At 28.9% G+C, this 18,692-nt stretch overlaps 3 protein-coding genes across 5 annotated transcripts; 2 read left to right on the top strand and 1 right to left on the bottom strand.

Annotated features, from left to right (window-relative positions):
• The first annotated feature begins 4,157 nt into the window (after positions 1-4,157).
• LOC144998167 (uncharacterized) lies at positions 4,158-6,128 on the top strand. Its single transcript, XM_078957988.1, has 9 exons — positions 4,158-4,230; positions 4,311-4,379; positions 4,561-4,672; positions 4,761-4,818; positions 5,160-5,288; positions 5,570-5,661; positions 5,730-5,814; positions 5,915-5,990; positions 6,070-6,128. The coding sequence occupies exons 1-9, from the start codon at positions 4,158-4,160 to the stop codon at positions 6,126-6,128; spliced, it is 753 nt and encodes a 250-aa protein (XP_078814114.1).
• A 2,024-nt stretch (positions 6,129-8,152) lies between these two features.
• LOC145045603 (DNA-directed RNA polymerases II and IV subunit 5A-like) lies at positions 8,153-9,955 on the top strand. 2 transcript variants are annotated; one of them, XM_078993927.1, is made up of 5 exons: positions 8,153-8,318; positions 8,796-9,037; positions 9,121-9,300; positions 9,381-9,494; positions 9,590-9,955. In XM_078993927.1, exons 2-5 carry the CDS (start codon positions 8,837-8,839, stop codon positions 9,770-9,772), a joined length of 678 nt encoding a protein of 225 aa, XP_078850053.1. In that variant the 5' UTR covers positions 8,153-8,318; positions 8,796-8,836; the 3' UTR covers positions 9,773-9,955. The 2 variants fall into 2 exon arrangements, with proteins under 2 accessions (XP_078850053.1, XP_078850054.1); XM_078993928.1 differs by lacking the exon at positions 8,153-8,318 and adding an exon at positions 8,433-8,715.
• Positions 9,956-10,951: 996 nt separating this feature from the next.
• On the bottom strand, positions 10,952-14,628 carry LOC145045602 (uncharacterized). Of its 2 annotated transcripts, XM_078993924.1 has the most exons (2): positions 13,816-14,628; positions 10,952-11,929 (listed from the first exon to the last, which is right to left on the bottom strand). In XM_078993924.1, the coding sequence occupies exons 1-2, from the start codon at positions 14,444-14,446 to the stop codon at positions 11,868-11,870; spliced, it is 693 nt and encodes a 230-aa protein (XP_078850050.1). In that variant the 5' UTR covers positions 14,447-14,628; the 3' UTR covers positions 10,952-11,867. The 2 variants fall into 2 exon arrangements, with proteins under 2 accessions (XP_078850050.1, XP_078850052.1); XM_078993926.1 differs by lacking the exon at positions 10,952-11,929 and having other exon boundaries at positions 13,658-14,628.
• Between the last annotated feature and the right edge of the window lie 4,064 nt (positions 14,629-18,692).

The following is an 18,692-nucleotide window of genomic DNA, read 5'->3' as shown; positions in this document are numbered from 1 at the left end:
AATTTATAAATAATTTATTTGAATATCTTTTATTTCCTATATTATTATTATTATTATTATTATTATTATTATTATTATTATTATTTCAAATAATAAATATTTATTCATATAATATAGTCTATTATTTAGTTTTACGTTGTTTTAAACAATTATTAATTTTTACCAGTGTTGCAGAAATCGGCATAATCGGCGGATTAATCGCTAATCGGACCTCCACCGATGAGATTTATTGCTAATCGGTCACTATATTCGGGTTTGGTCAATACAGGTCAAAGTCGGACCTAATCGGGCCTAATCAGACTTAATCGGACCTAATCGGGTTTGGTCAATGCAAGTCAAAGTCGGACCTAATCGACCCTAATCGCCGATTAATCACTTTTTTTTGTAGGATTAAATTTAGATTTATAAATTTTTGAATAATTTTCTTAATAATTAATGATCCCTGATTAATCTTCCGATTAATCCCCGCCTAGCCGATTAATCCCTAATCGCTAGTCCATCGATTAGCGATTTCTGCAACCATGATTTTTATTAATTAAAAACTACTTATTTGAAAAAATTTCGTTATTTTATTAAAAAAAACTATCATACTTTTTTATTGTACTTCAATTTTTTTATTTAAAGTTATAAAATATTGTGAGAGAATGAACGATCCAAATAAAATGGTAATTTGAATTTTAAAACTATAGAAATTGTTATGTACTGCGAATAATCTTAAAAACAATATGTTAAGAGTGGATTAGGGGAGGAGGAGTGTTATACTTGAGGTATATTTTGATCACTTATAATTTTTTATGAAAATATAAATATTTTATTTATTTTATATTTCATTTACGATAAAGAATGAATAGAAAAAAAAATTTGACAAATGTAATAAGATAATTTATTTTTCATTACTATAAAAAGATTTAAAATTAGGTACATCCATATAACTTTTGGTAGAACATAAATAATTCATTTTTATAACAAACATAATTATTGGTTTTCAACAATAAAATCATGTCATATTAACAAACATTTCTTTTAATTCATCATTATCACCAACAATTTGGAATAATAATTGTAAACTCTTTTCATCAAAATCAATTATAAAAAACTTCATCAATGTTATTTAAAAAATAAACGATAGAGACAACATAAAGATACATACATGTTAACAAAGTTAATTGCTTTAATTTATAAAACACGTGTTGAATAATGTTCTCTTGTACATGAAATATATTTTCTTAACATAAAAAAGAGAGAGACAACATAAAGATACATACATGTTAACAAAGTTAATTGCTCTAACTTATAAATAGCTTGATGATGGATTTACCAAAAGCTCATGAGAAGTAATTATTAATCACATTCATCATCCTATGAGTATAGAAAGATGCATAACACATAAACATAAAAAATGATCTCAAGTATACCTTTACAAACATACCTAAATTTGAACATTTGTTAATATCTAAAACTTTACATGCGCCCAATTTGAGTTTACATGAATTTACACTTGCAAAAGTTGCAATTGCTTTCTTACATCCATGGAACCACTCATATAATTCTTCAAACCCTATAAATATAATATATCATTTTGTGTTGACATACATGCAATATGTAATCTACAAATTTCTTATATACAGTAAACATTTCATTTAACTCATCAATCAAATAGCATGATTTGAAGAGTTTTAAGAGTTACAAATTATAATATTTCAATTAATCATGAATTAATTTGTGTAAGTTGAATAGTCTTGAGAGTTTCAAATGCATGTCGTTCAAAGGAAAATGCTAGTTTTATAATATATATATATATATATATATATATATATATATATATATATATATATATAAACAACTAAACTTAGAATTTACTTGTTAAATAGGGGTAATGAATGCATTTTCTCAGTTTCACAGATTAAATATTACATGACTTTTTTTTTTCACTTTTTGTGTAACAAATCTCTCTTTCTCTCTCTCTCTCTCTCTCTCTCTCTCTCTCTCTCTTTCTCTTTCTCTCTCTCTATGCGAAGTCTACTGCAATGCTTCTTCTTTCTCCCCTCTTCGTATTTCTTTCCCAATGTGTAATGATGGTTCCATCTCTAAAAAACGAAGAAAAAAAAACATATTCATTCTCTCTGTTTTAGAACTCTTACCGATTTACCCCTCCATCCATCCACCTCAAATACCACAACAAATTGTTCTCATCCAATATTGAATCCACTAATATCACACCACACAACTTTTTAAATCATCTATGTTTATTATCAATCTTCTTCGAACTAAAGAACTTAGAGTGTCGGCGAACAAATTCTTCGACTATGATCTTCTTCGAACTAAAGAACTTAGACTGTCAACGAACAAATCCTTCGGCGATGATTAGGTGCCAGGTTCCTAATTTATTTTAATTTCTATTAGGTCTATCCCTACAAATCTAATGATCCATGTTGAGTAAAATTTCAATATTTCAGTTGAGTTTCAGACTTTTAACTCATAACGATTAAAGTCACAAGCCTGATAAACATATTACCTCACCTTCGAGATGATTCAACGCCAAATGCAAGTATCAAGACCTAAAAATTCATCAGACCCAAAAAATCGGGTTATTTTTCCTATTATGTTGGCAAATACAGCTAGGCATGATCCCATATGTTCTTGCATTGGAGCTCCAAATGTTTAAGCTGAGTGAGATTCCAAACACTTGCAAGAGCTGTACCTTGATGTTTTTATGCTCGATTTATGGATATATTACCCGCTTCTCATCTGAGCAAAATACTATATGGTCGAGGAGCTACTTCGACATTGTTGAAGTGGCGTAGAAGGTTGGATTTGGAGGTGTGAAAGAGAAGGATTTCATACCTTGCATCCACCGCGGTCAAGGTTGAAGATGGGGCAAACTATAGATGTTTAGGAGATGTTCAAGATATGGGTTGTTTTTATTTTATTTTAATTTAATAAAACTATATTTATTATAGAAAATCCATGTGGACGTTCTCAGCATGCCACATGGACCATATATGATGATCAAGATGCCAACTAAGAAGAACAACCGGTTTACCCCTTCACATTTGAAATAATGACGTTTTTTATACCAATTTTCATAGTTTATTAACCTACACTACAAAACAAAAAAAATAGATAAGGGACCTTTTAAACCAAAAGGCAAAAGTTCGTTGGGTTTCAGCGACATTTACCCAAACAAAAACAATTTTCTGCGTCTAAAGGAATATAGAAGGGTGTGTTATGTACTCTTTTTTTAAGTTTAGTACCGTACATGCATATGAAGCGAATGTACACGTTTGGAACGAATCAGTTTGATCAGTTGTTGTGCGTCTCTAATCTCTCGACCCCGACGTAAGAAAACTCTAGACAATACGAGATTTGAAAGAGAAAGAACAACTATTACGTAAAGAAAGAGAAAGAACAACTATTACGTAGAGATGACAGGTAATTCCTTAGAATTCCATTTGAGATAAAAAAATTAAATATTAAGATGATCTAGGTTTCCTCTTTTGAAAGAAGTTGTAAATTCTATAACATTTGGTTTGTGTTATTGGGAGATCGATTGGCCTAAAATAGTTTCGCTAAACTTTAATTGATATAAGTCTGATCTGTAACTTTACCGTTCTCAATGGCGTGGTATGTTTGTATCTTTATTTTTCGATCACATGACAACGATTAAAGTAAAGTTGAGATGATTTTGGGGAAATTAAGACTATCATCACTTCATCGGCATCTCTATTCGATTAGTTTATATGAATTGTTAAGATTACCGTTAGCAATGAGTGTAGGCGTCATTTTACCATAATCATATGCATATGTTTTGTTGATCCAACTAGAGATATTTTGGGTTTATCTCGAACTTGATTGCCAACAAAAAACAGAGAAAAAGAGCAGGAAATAAGATATAGTCATGGATGTATGCACACTAACACACTAAAACGTGCTATTATACATCATTTGGAACAATGGCTGCTTTGAAGTTTGAGCATATTAAACCTGATCTTGCATAAGCGAACTAAACGAACTACATGAATGATTTCTATTGGTTGAAAAAGGAGTTCAAATTTGATAAAAACTATTGATTTTGGATACGGAAGACACTCATCATTAACTAGCTTTAGGTCATCATGAACATCATTAAGGCCCATGAGCTCTTTATTGAAATGCTTATGACAGATCATGTGCAAGAGCAAGAGATGGAAATTGAAGCCCTAAAGGCCATCCTAATGGATGAGTTTGAAGGTTTGTGCAATAACTCTCTTCGTTTTATAAATAATCAATCATCTTTAATTTTAAAAATCAAACATGTTTGTGTACTCCAGAAATTCACCCTAGTGAAAGTAGATTAAACACTTCAAATCGATGTTTTCTAATTAAGTTATCTCTTCAGGTAATAATTACATACCAGAAATTCCTTTTATTTCTTCTTTGAAATATATTATATATAACTAAATATGTTATTATTCTCTATGTAACAGGATGACGAGACAGATGAATCTTCAACAAGTCCAGGTCTTACACTAGACATCATTTTTTTTCCAGGTTTACTATTCAAAGATGCTTACATTATTAAAACCCAATTTGCTATTTATTTATTTATTTATTTTTTTGCAGTTCAATTGGGGTTAATTTTTTCACACACTGAGAAATATCCAGATGAAATTCCACTTTTGAATTTGAAAAGGTGTCTCGCTACATCTTTCTCGATCTTACACTTTGACACATTATTATAGATAAATGTTTTATTAACCTAAAGAGTTAACCTATTTCAGTATTAAAGGAATCCCCTCATCAGATCTCAAATTTTTAAAAGAAAAGCTTGAACAGGAGGTAAATATAATTGCTCAACAACATTATTTAATTGCCACTTTTCTTTTGCAAATCCCAATATAGCTCTGATATTATTTCTTGTGAGTATGTTTTTAGCTTCATTGAATTGAGTAAGAGTAAACTAATTAGTTCATAACTTCATGATCCAATAAACAAGCTTCAAGATGAGTTAAGTAACACTATATACAAAAATCTAGTATACATGCACACATATAAAAATCACATGAAACTTTATTTTTTCCATTAATCAATGATATTCATTTAGTATTCACTTATTCCATAACAATGTTATTATTATTCACCTCATGCAACTACTACTCATTTAAAATTGATTTTTTTAGGCATTAGATAATCTTGGAATGGCTATGATTTACACTCTAGTTACATCTGCTAAAGAGTGGTTTACTGAAAGATTTGATAAAGACACTGATAATGACAACATCGAAGAGGAAACAACAAATAAGGATGAAGTATGATTTTGAATATATTACAACAAACTAAGTTACAAATTTGGTCCATGTGCTTTACCCAAATCTCTAGTTTGATCCAATTTAAGATTTGTAGTTCACTATTAGCGAGACTATATCTGCAACAAAATGCAAACTTAAGGATGATTTTAAAAATCGGACCAAACTTGCGGTTTTGAGTAAAGCATAAGGCCAAATTTGTAATTTACTCTATAATAAAATTTCATTTGCAATTTGGGTTTTTATATACAATTGTTAAGTTTGATGGGTGAACCTGGTGTTAGATAATTGTGCCACGTGGAGAACCTGTTACTGTTGAAACATTTTTGGCATGGAGAGAAAAATTTGAAGCAGAGGTAGCCCTTGAGAGAGCCAAGTAAGTAACATATTTTGTTTATTTTCCACAATTTATATAAGTATTACTTATTACCCTCCGACTTTCAGAGTGTTGACAGAATCAACCCTTGCAACAACCAAAGAAAAGAAACTTACTGGAAGACAGTGGTTCCAAAGTGGAAGAGCTTCTTCAGTAAGTTATTATGTTTATAACTTTACGCTGACGTGGCACTGATGACTTATATGACAATGATGTGACGATGACATAGGTTTTATATTGTAACTTTTGGCAGAGACATCATGCAATACCAATCATGGAAGGATCTAATGATGAAGACGATGATGATGATTTTGATGATGATTCTGAAGGTTATTTTCTCTTTTTTTCTATTTTAATACTTGGAAATATATGCAATTTGTTTTGATTATAACGTCTGTTTGGTTGTAGATGATGAGGACATGCTGGATCATTATCTAGGTGAGAAATTCGATTCATCTAATAATTAATTCTTCAGAAATAGTCATTTAGATAAAATTGTTACTTTCTATCGACTACAATAATTCTAATTATTACCCAATAAGTGGTTTGTGAAAAGTTTAAAAAGATTTCTATTTTGTTGTATGATGATACTAGAATAAGTTGATCGATTTAAAAACATTTTATGAACCAGAACACATACCAATATTATAATATTGGAATTAATATTCATTGATTTGAATCCATTTTAACGTGTTGCTCAATTGTTCGATCTAACCATTTTGGCATGTTTAAAGCATGACCTTTAAAAGACTTAGTATTTTTATCATATTATTTTCCATTAGTATTTATTTAACAGAAACATATTATCATAAACATTCTTTCATTGATTAACATTTTCAAAAACATGTCAACAAATAACCCTACTTTATCCTCATCTCTTCTAATTTTTCGTTCCAAAATATTCACAACCGACCTTATCTATTATTACAAAACTACTTCAATGCATTTGTTTTTTATATCTATTGTAATAAATGAAAGTTTTTTTTACCACATATCCTCTTCTTTTTATTTGGACACATGACATTTTCTAAAATTTTTAAATTTTTTTATTTTCCACTTGTCATTTTATTTATTTTTCATTTCATTAAATTAAAATTCCACATTTAATATGTAAGGTGATATATATGTAAGATATTTATTAGAAATAGTTTATATATATATATATATATATATATATATATATATATATATATATATATATATATATATATATATAATGTATTCAATACATTAAAGTCTCATTAATTTTAATAATTCAAAATTTTTTTTATTTTTCTTATAAATTCAAACTTTTCAAATTGTTAAATTTCATATTTAATTTTTTTTAAATAAACCCATGTAATACATGGATCTCACACCTAGTATATAACAAAATAAGTTAACTAGTCAAAAATTATAATAATATAAAATATACGGTTAAATATGTAAAAGAAATAAAAGAAAACAAGTGACTAGAGATTTATACACGATTTGAATAACAAATCAAAAGCAACATATTATAATGATTAAAAAAAAAAACTTAAAAAAAAACACATAGTTAAATGGGATAATTTCATTTATATTCTTACAAACTTTAAATATTACTTTTATATCCTTATAAATTTTAAATTTACTTATATATCTTTCTCAAACTATAAAATTTACATTTATATCCAAATTCATAATTTAATTTGATTTATATGAATTTAATATTCAAAAGCTTATCTAAAATTAAAATTTCATATGAATTTACTAAAATACCCTTTCCAAATTAAATATTAACCAACACATTCTTCTTCTCCATTCGCCTTACACCCAAACTGTTGCAGAAAGTTATCAAACTTGCGACTGAAACATTGACAAAATAAATTGATTATTCTTAATAATACAAAGTCATATCAAACTCACAAACCAACAAGCATAGGTTTGGTGATATTATATGGCCTCAATTTCTTATTAAAATAAATAATACACATAGTCGTTGACATATGATTCCATGAGCAACCAAAAATTGAATCAGGTATATTTCAACGTACAAACCTAAATTAAATAAACTTGTGCGCCGATAATATAAAATTTTATTTGTGCACCATGAAACATCCAAGATCTATTTGCCCATGGAAAGTTATAGAACACAAAAAAATTAAACAACGGTCGCATGTTCGTTCTTTGATATTGTAGGGCATATTAATTAATCAAAGTGATAATGAATCAATCAAAACAGATACAATAAGCATGCCTAATATTTAATTTATGATTTAATATGGAAATAGTATTTTAGTAAATTTATATGGAATGTTGAAATTTAAATAAGTTTTTCAATATTGAATTGATATATTTAAAATTAAATTATATAAATGTGATTTTTTTAAGTTTGAAATGATATAAATATAATTTTAAAATTTATAAAGATATATTTAAATTTTGTAAGGATATAGTTAAATTGGGCCTTATTAGATTTGGCCACACTAAAATACATTTAAATGGGTTGAGACAATATGACGTTTAAATGGAAAATTCGTTATTCTTAGTATAAACCATAAAGGCCCAGAAAAGCGAGGGTTCCGCTTCCATCCTCGCCGTAAAAATCAGTGCCTCCGGCTCCGGCGGTCTTGCGTGCTTTCAACGCTTCGTCAATTCTCAGTCCTCCGTCTTCCGCCATTTTCCTACCTGTACAGGTATGACGGAATAACATTTTTCTTTCTCCCTCTGTTTCTCTGTTTGACCCTCTTGATAACTTTCTTTGGTCGTAGTGACTGAAGAACGTTTCTCATTTTTTCATTATTTCTCTGTTTAACGTAAGAAATCTTCATTACGTTTTTTAATCATTCAATTGTGAATATCATATCAATCGATAAGAAGATGACAGGCGTTTATCGTTGTTGTTGGCGATGCTCACCTCTGCGTTTGCAACTTTAGTTGATCGATTCGATAAGCGTAATCTAATAGATTGGTCACCAATCGCTTTAACTTTGTTATGCTTTATGCCTCTTTGTATGATTCATGGCGACTTGTAAATTGATTTTCATTAATCTTCCGATATCAATCACGTTCATGACTTAGGGCTAGTTTCTGGTAATTTCGCTAATCCATTCATAGTCGCGAATCGTTTTATAATAGTAAAATAACACGTTGAAGAATGGTGTGATTTCCAGAAAATCATATATCTCGGTGAATTGAAAAGTTGAAGCAATCAATGTCTACACCGGAAGGAGAAGAGATCACAACAGTTTTCAGAGTAATGAAAACATGTTACGAGATGCTGAAAGACCGTGGCTACGAAGTTGAAGATTCAGAGATAAACATGACGAGAAAGGAATTCGTTGAGAAACACAACGGCACCATTAGAAGAGAAGAGCTTGCTTTCACCAAGTCCAAACCAAACAACACCGAACCAGTGAGCCTTCTGATTGCGTTGTATATTTCAATTTTCAAAGATGGAGATGATGAATGTTTTTGGTATATGATGATGATTTTCAGATCTATGTTTTCTTTCCAAACGAGCTGAAGATTGGTGTGAAGGTAATCAAGGCGTATATGTTTCTTATGAGAGATGAGAACATTCATAGAGCAATCATAGTGGTTCGACATGGTATGACTCCCTCAGCCAAGGCATCTCAGGCGGAGATTGCAGGAATGTACCAGATGGATGTTTTTCAGGTGATTTATATTCATATTTCCATATTGGATTCAATTGGATAGATGATATTTATTTTAATGGAGTGTGTTTTTTGATACAGGAAGGTGAGTTGTTGGTGAACATTAGATATCATTACCTTGTTCCTGAACATATCCCACTTACCAAAGAAGAAAAGAAAGAATTGCTGGATAGATACACTGTCAAAGAAGCACAGGTCAGTTATTCATTATTCTTGTCCACAAATCAATATGAATATTTGATTTGAGTGATTTGTGATTCCATTTCATATTATGGAATTGGTTATTGCAGCTACCTCGGATTTTGCATACAGATCCAATTGCAAAATATTACGGGTTAAGGAGAGGGCAGGTTGTTAAAATTCTGAGACCAATTGAGACAGGAACAAGTGAGAAAGACAAGGATGATTTTGATTCTAACAAAAAAGACCCTAAACAGGAGATCTGTTATGTCACATACAGAATGGTTGCCTAATTCCCAATTAAAAAACAAATCTCGTCGTTTTGTTTTTAGGTGAATAGGTTAAAATATAGCTTTTGGTTTTAATGGTATGTCTATGTGAGAGTTGAGTTGAGTTGAGTTGACATAATAATAAGTTTGAAAATTGACTTGAGAAGTGGATTTGGGCGCAAGTAATAACTATTATTATTTTATTTATATTTATATTCCAACTCAAATATGTTGGGCCCTAACGCATGTGAGTTGAGAGGCCTACATGCCTTACTGTAGTTAGTGTCGACTGTGGTCCATCAACTCACTCCCCCTCATATCATGCATGGGCTGTGGACCTGTTCTGTGATATGCCCTCTTAGAGGCTTTAAATCAATAATATCCGACTAAATCGACAGCTTAAAATATCCTCTAATACATTAAGCAATTTTTTTGGCTTAACCTATTAATTCGTTTTTCTGAGATATAAATAAAAAACTACCATATATAGTTTTCCAGCTTAAGTACATAACTTGTTAAGTCCATTAAGTGAGCAAGAAACAACCTCTAATAATGAAAGTTGGATATACCGTATGTGCTTCTGTACTTGTGTAGTTTTTCAAATTCAGTTGAGTTCAACATTTCTTAGGTTAAAAATAAGAGCCGAGTGTTTTTTTTTTCTTCGAAGTTTGAGAAATAGGGCGTTGAACTGGCAACGTGGCGAGTCTGTCTCTTTCAATTCGTGGATGATCAATACAATAATAAGTATAGTAAGAAAATGAGATCACAACTTTAAAATAGAATAATTCAAGAATCATTTTTTTTATAGCAAGAAAATGATATCGAAACAATAATTACTTTAATATAGATGATTTTCAACGACTTCAATACGCTTCTTTATTAGTTGAAGTTTATTTATGTCTTTGTAATTTAAATCAAATGAGTGATCCTTGGAAGTAAAACGTCGGTTGACGACAAAAGCAACTTTACTGCTTTTTAATTTTTTTTTTTTTTACATCTTCCCAAAATACTATTTTTTTTGTTTCCATCTAAACTCCTAAAAAGGTCGGATTCCATCATTCCATGTAATAAACTCGTGATTTTCAGTAAGGGATAATAATTAAAAAGGTAATGAAGTTTCAAAAATATACAAAAAATATCATTATTTTATTTTTAGTATTCAAAATACCATTAAAGTATATTTTTTATACACAAAATACCAATGAAGTACACATGTGTTCAAATAATACCTTGTGGGTAACCTACAATAACCGGTAAAATGATATTTTGTGTACAAAAAAAAAAAAAAAAACAATAGTCTTTTTTGTACATTTTTAAAAATTCGTTACCTTTTTAAGTCATTTTTCCTTCTTTGAATGTAATGGAAATTTAGCTATTTTTTATAAAGAACCCTCCACTTCACTTCGGCCACTACTGTTGTTCATCACCACCCTCCACCACCATGGTAAAACCCTTTTTCTTATTCTTTCTCCTAATCATCTGCCTACTTTCATCAACGCCGGAATCTCACCGGCCACCTCCGTTTTTAGGCAAATCCCCACGGCTTCTTAAAACCCAAAAATTCTTGTTCAGCCGAAGTACACTTACGAGACACGATACTTTGATCAGACTCTTGATCATTTCAGTTTCATTGATCTTCCCAAGTTCCAACAACATTATCTCATCAACTCCGATCAGTGGGTGGGCCCATGCCCTAGTCGTTTGGGCCTAATCTTCCTTTATTGCGGCAACGAAGGCGACATCGTATGGTTCGTTGCCAAGATCGACTTCGTTTGGGAACTCGCCCCTCGTTTTGGTGCCATGGTCATCTTCCCCGAAGTAAAAGCCCTAATCACTCTACTCTACATTAATTTGTTCACTTGCAGACCTTTAATAATACAATTTTATCAAAAGTTGCGTGATTTGATCTAGCATCGATATTATGGTGAATCGATGCCATATGGAAGCCAGAAAGAGTCATACAAGAATGCTTCTACTTTAGCCTATCTAACAGCCGAACAAGCACTTGCTGATTACGCTCTTCTCATCACCGATTTGAAGAAAATTTTATCAGCCGAAGCATCACCTGTAATCTTGTTCGACTGATCATACGGTGGAAGTAAGATCTTTTCCAACAATTTCAACAAAAATTAAACAAGCACTTGCTGATTACGCTCATCTCATCCCATTTATCTGAAGTACCTGGTTACCACAATGTTTTAGTTGAACACATGTGTATTTTGTTGATATTCTGTGTACAAATAGTAACATTAATGGTATTTTTTGTACTAAAAAAACAACAATGGTATTTTTTGAACATTTGGAAACCAGATAACTTATAATAGCCGGTAAAATGGTATTTTGTGTACAAAAAAAAACAACAATGATCTTTTTTGTACACTTTTGAAACTTCGTTTCCTTGTTAAGTCATTATCCCTTTCAGTAATAACTCTTCAAACATAATCAAACAAACGCAACAACAAATTATTATGCTATAATTATGAAAGTTGAAAATATATTTTTTAATTTACTCTAATAAATGAATGTTCTTTTTTTTTTTTTTTTTTGGTCACATGTCACATTCTCATTCAATTTGTTAAATGTTATTTTTTGGTTATTTTGAATTAATCTTTTTTCACTTGTCATTTTATGAGTTTTTTATTTTATTAAATTTTATATAATAATTTAATTTATAATTACAATAAATATAGTAATAAATAGATATCATTTTCATTAATAGATGTACCTTTTAATTTCAAAATTCTCAAATTAAAATTTATTAATTTCTTTTGTTTATTTATTTAAATTTAAAATATAAAAAAACATTTCAATTTTAATAAATCATTATTTTTCTTATTTTCTTATAAATTTAAAGCTCTTAAATATTTAAAGTTTTATATCTAACTTTTTTTTTAAATAACACCTATAATATATAGGTTTCACAACTAGTTCTTTAATAAGAAACCACAAAAAATAGATTCATTGATAAGAATAAAATAAATTCAATGGTGAATAAAAAACTATCAATTACGATACATTGAAACTTTAACAAAAATAAAATAATAATTATGGATAGAAAATGACATTAAAACGTTATCGAAACAAAATATATAAATGGATCGGCAAATATATTTTATATATTTGCCGAAATAAACGGATATTTGAGAACGTTTACATGAAATCAACAATGATTGTGGAAAGGATAAAGGTTTTATTGCAACCATACTACTTCATTTAAAAAGATAGATTGGAGAATGTAAATATTTTATTGTTTGCAACTCTTATGTTTTTCAGATGTCTTTTGTATTCTTCTGCGGCATCATGTTGATATGGTTATATATATATATATATATATATATATATATATATATATATATATATATATATATATATATATATATATATATATATATATATATATATATATATTTATTTGCTGTTGTCAAAAAAAAAAAAAAAATTATAACTAATAAAGATAAAATTCTAAAATCAGTATCATAAATTTACAATTGTCCAAATAAAAATATAAGTATTTAAAACAAAAAGTATCTTTTATTGTCGATTTTTTTAATGTATAAAATTATAAATTTATAATAATGTACATTTTGAAGCCTTAAATTTATAATAATGTACATTTTGAAACCTTAAATTTATAATAATGTACATTTTGAAACCTTAGTTCGATTTTTCATAAAAATACATCGAAAATATTATTACACAGAAAATTAGAGAACAATTTTCCGGATATAACTTGACAACGTGGGTCCAAGTTTCGAAGGTGCTATTTTTTTCTATCGATTTGGTACGTGCTATTTATATTTTTTCAGTTCGCCAAGTTTTTATCATTATTTTTGTGTAAATTAGGAGCCTAAAAAACGTGTTACGAAATCATAGAACCGATCAATATACAATTATACATTATACCAAACCAAAAGAAACCGCTATAGCAATCGATATAATAGGAAAAAGCCGATTCTTTGTCTGTTGTGAACCGGGTTTTTTTTATCCATATGAAATAATGTCATTTAACTGAAAACTGAAAAGAGTAAATTAATACTATTAAAACTTAATTTAATGGAAGCTTGAACCTGGTGTGAAAATGGAAAGATCAGGCCAACCATTCTCTCCCCGACTCCAACAGCTCGATTCTTCTCTCACTGAGGTCGGATTATTGCTACCATTCAATCTGACCAAAAAGCTGCTTCCAAAATCATCTGCAATTGGGTTTCGGATCAAAACATCATCATCGGATTTACTCGTCAGATTGGAACTCAAACCATCCATTAACAAATTCCCAAAAGGTCCCATACGATTTGATCCCATCACCGAGCTCAAATTTCCACCATTGGATTCAATATGCTGATTACCACCATATCCATAAACAACACACGGTTGCTGTTTCTGCGGAAGTGGAGGTGCTGCAGGTGGTGGAGGCAGTGATTGTTGCGTCGTCGGCGATGTGCGTTTGTTTGGATTTGAAGAGCGTTTGGTGACTTTGCGAGTGCCGCCACCGATCGGGATGTTACGGAGAGTGCCGCCTTTGGTCCAGTACCGCCGGCAGTTTTTACAGAAGTGTCGAGGCTGTGAGAGATTGTAGTTGTTGTAATAACAGAATTTGGTGTTGCTGGAATTGCATCGAGGGCAATTGAGATGCTCGTTCTCTGGAAATGGAGGATTCATATCCCTCTGCGATGAAAACGTTGAAGAGCCTTGATGCATTGATTTTTGCTTCCTAAATCGTATCCGATGGAGTTTCAAGATAGGAAGCGGCGTGTAGTTTCAAGATAGGAAGCGGCGTGTAGTTGAAGTTCAGAAGAAGAAAACAGAACTGAAACAAAAACTGGACAAGTATCAATGGAAGAAGGAGCGGAGTCCGCGTGAAAACGACGACTACCACACGACACCACTCACTTCTCTTCAATATATATATATATATATATATATATATATATATATATATATATATATATAGGTGGATTCAATTGAGAAAATAAAAAAAGGTTAATCATTCTCAGCCACTCATTTTATCTAAGCATAAAAAGATACAGTGACAAACTTATAAATATGATAACAACCTTCAATCTCAAATACGTATATGTAGAGAATTAGATTACAATTCAAACTCATTCATAGTTCATCATCCAAATTTTTTCTCCAACTTTCAACAATCATTCAGATTTCTTCAATTAAACCATCATCAACATCATCCAGTGCTAATCAATTATCGATCTTCGTTAATAATCAACACGATTCAACAGTTAACAATAAAAATTCGTTTTTGGTTCTTTTAATTCAACCTTCAATTGTGTTTGAATACGATCAGATCTTCAACATCTATGATTAATTATACTCACAGCGTTATTAGATCAACATCATCGATAATCAACAAAATCCACTTCATATCATTCATTCAACATCGATTATCAAATAAAACTTCAAAATTGAGGTTAGAAAAAGATCAAATCTTTTTTTTTTTTTTGTTTTGAAAAATTTCATACAATTTTCTATCAATCTACTCTTTTTGTAAGATTTAAATAGTCAAAATATCATGTTTTTAACATTTAAAAAAAAAGTTAAACTGTATGCACTCCAACTGTTTGATGAAATGCATAAACTAAATTACCACGTTATATTCATATATGAATATGTTTTCTCAGTATATGATTATTAAAACAAAAAATATATATATATATATATGCAAGTCTGTATGTTATTCATATGTGAATAACATATAAAAATTATATATATTTTTGAAAATATCTTGTAATATTCATATGTAAAATATATTGTGTAATATTTATATGTGAATATACTGTGTAATATTCATAAGTGAATATATCATCTAATATTCAGAAATGAATATAATATGTAATATTCACATATGATATACCATGTAATACTATGTAATATTCAGATATGGAAATAGTATCTAATATTCATAAGTGAATATACCATCTAGTATTCACAAGTGAATTACTATGTAATATTCAGAAGTGAATCCATCATCTAATATTTAAATATGAATACACTATGTTTATTATATGCTATATTCATATATGAATGATATTTAAATTGTAAAAATAATAATAATAATAATAATAATAATAATAATAATAATAATAATCATAGTTTTTATTCATAACTGAATAACGAATGTACTGTAGTAAAAACCTGATTCATTTTTATTCACTTATGAATAACAATTGCTGAAAATATAAAAAAAAAAAAAAAAAAAATTTATCTAAAAACTATATCAATATGGATGTCTATTTGTAAAGAATAAAAAATCATGAATTTTGGTATATTTAAAATCTTTTTTCGATAAAAATAACTTCTTAAAAATTAAAAAAAAAAAAAAAAAACGAAAAAACTATGTTTTTTTTTTGTATATATTAAGGTAATGATTAGCATAGTTTAAGAAAACATGTTTTGTTGGAAAACACATTTCTATTCCTTTCCCATTTCTGCTGGTACGACAGAGGCTTTTACGGCAAAAATAAATGAGTGACTGAGAATGATTCCCCAATTCTTAACATTTTTTTTTTCTCAATTGAGCCCTCATATATATATATATATATATGGGCTTAAGAAATATGTGATTGTCATGTTCCTAAACTTATATATAGAACCCTCCAAACAATATAATTTTGATCCATTTATATCCAAACTAATCACGATAACTTTTTTACTATTCTTCGTTAATCATTTGACTTAATAAATCGATCAAATTTATGTTTTTTTTTCTTCATTGTGTCTAAAAACTTAAAATATTAAAAGTCGTAACCATTTAATCAACCCTACTAAATTCTAAACGAAACTAATATAATAAAAGATAAAAAAAGAATATGTCATAACTGAATTAAGCTTTTCTCAAAATTATTGGATATAGTTTTTCAATTGAAAGACAAAACGTTTAAGTTATATGCGTTAAAAAAATATTAGTTTTTTAAATTCTTTATAAACTTTAATAATTATTTGCAATAAAAAAAATATATATAATTTATATTTTTCATTCCATAATTGAACTTAATTCAATGATATTCTATTAAAAGAAAACAAAGAGAAAATAAAATTGGATTTGTTTTGTTTAAAATTATGTCGTTTAAAGGGTTCTATACATAAGCTTAGGTACATAACAACTCACGTTTGAGACCATGCTAATTTTGTGAAACCGTGAGACCAAATCAAAAAATAATTTTAAAATGCAAAATAAAAGTAAAAATCTGAATAAAAGTTAATTATTATTTTCGGAACTTTAATTACCTAAAAAAATTTTAAAAAAATAAATAAAATTTATCATTTTTTTTAAACAAGTGAAATATTCTAATAAAATATTAGACTGTAAATATTTTAATACGATTTTTAGAATGTTAGAATATTATACTAGATTTCTCAGATATGTAGAATCTTATATTTATTCTATTAGAATATGTAAAATATATATATATATATATATATATATATATATATATATATTTTATTTTTTATTTTTTTGGAAAACATAAATTCCGAAAATAATATTTGAAAATTTTTTTTCCGAAAAATTTCAATTATTTTGCATTTTAAAAATGTTTTTTGTTTTATCTACCAAATGAATGGCTAGGATTGCATCTCACGGTCTCACAAAATTAGGTCGTCTCACATGAACCTAACCCTTTATATATATATATATATATATATATATATATATATATATATATATATATATATATATATATATATATATATATATATAGGAAAATGGATTATTAAACCAACGAAGTTTCCAAACCGTTCAAAAAAACCCCAATTATGTTTTTGTCTGTTTAAAAAACCAAATGAACTTAACATTTTGTCTAAATAACCCAACTAACTTACACTTCTCATTTATGGTCAATCGACTAATGAAAATCAACGAATCACATGGCTTATGGCGTGTAAGTAAATATCGAAAAATGACTTGCAGGAAAATGAATTATTAGACCAACGAAGTTTCCAAACCGTTCAAAAAAAACTCCAATTATGTTTTGTCTGTTCAAAAAACCAAATGAACTTAACATTTTGTCTAAATAACCCAACTAACTTACACTTCTCATTTAGGGTCAATCTACTAATGATAATCAATGAATGACATGGCTTATGACGTGTAAGTAAATATCGAAAAATGACTGCAAGACCAACGTATCTTCAAAACCGTTCACAAAACCCCAATCATGTTTTGTTTGTTGAAAAAAAACTCAACGAACGTACGTTTTTGTTCAATTCTCATTAGAGACAGCCAAATTCATTAGGTATACAACAAGTTGGCAAACGACATGACATTATCTTTAATGGCATGGAATAAATAGATTAAAGTTGCCCTTTATATATCGATTTAGGGCTTGGAGAAGAGAAAAACGAACGACATCTGTGTTCGATCTTTTGTAATAGCTACTTCTTCTTTTTCATCTCAATCGTTGATGTCCAACTCAAGATCTATAAAGAAGATATTTGATGATGCAAACTCTTGTGGATGTAGACGCCCTTCTCGAATTTGGACATCTAGAATGGAGGATCATCCATAGATAATGTTTAGGGCTTGTTCGAACAGATGAGTAAGTGTAATTAAAAGCTTTATTACGTCCATTTTAATAAGTTTTTGTTTTTGAAAGAAACCAAACAAATAGACAGAATATGGACATGATAAAGCTTTCAAATACACTTATCCATTTGTTCGAACAAGCCCTCAACTTTTTTATATGGATGATCCTCCATTCTGGATGTCCAAATCCAAGAAGGGCGTCCACATCCACAAGGGTTTTCATCATCAAATATCTTATTTGTAGATCTTGAGTTGGACATCAACGATTGAGAGGAAGAATAAAAAGTAGCTATTACAATAGATCGAACACAGACGCCGTTTGTTTTCTCTTCTCCAAGCCCTTAATTAATATATAAAGGGAAATTCTAATTTGTTAATTCCATGTCATTAAATATAATATCATAT

This window comes from Lactuca saligna, chromosome 5, assembly GCF_052625555.1.
Source record: "Lactuca saligna cultivar CGN05327 chromosome 5, ASM5262555v1, whole genome shotgun sequence".
Taxonomy (NCBI): Eukaryota; Viridiplantae; Streptophyta; class Magnoliopsida; order Asterales; family Asteraceae; genus Lactuca; species Lactuca saligna.
The sequence above is the reverse complement of the archived record's forward strand: the minus strand, read 5'-3'. Positions and strand labels throughout refer to the sequence as shown.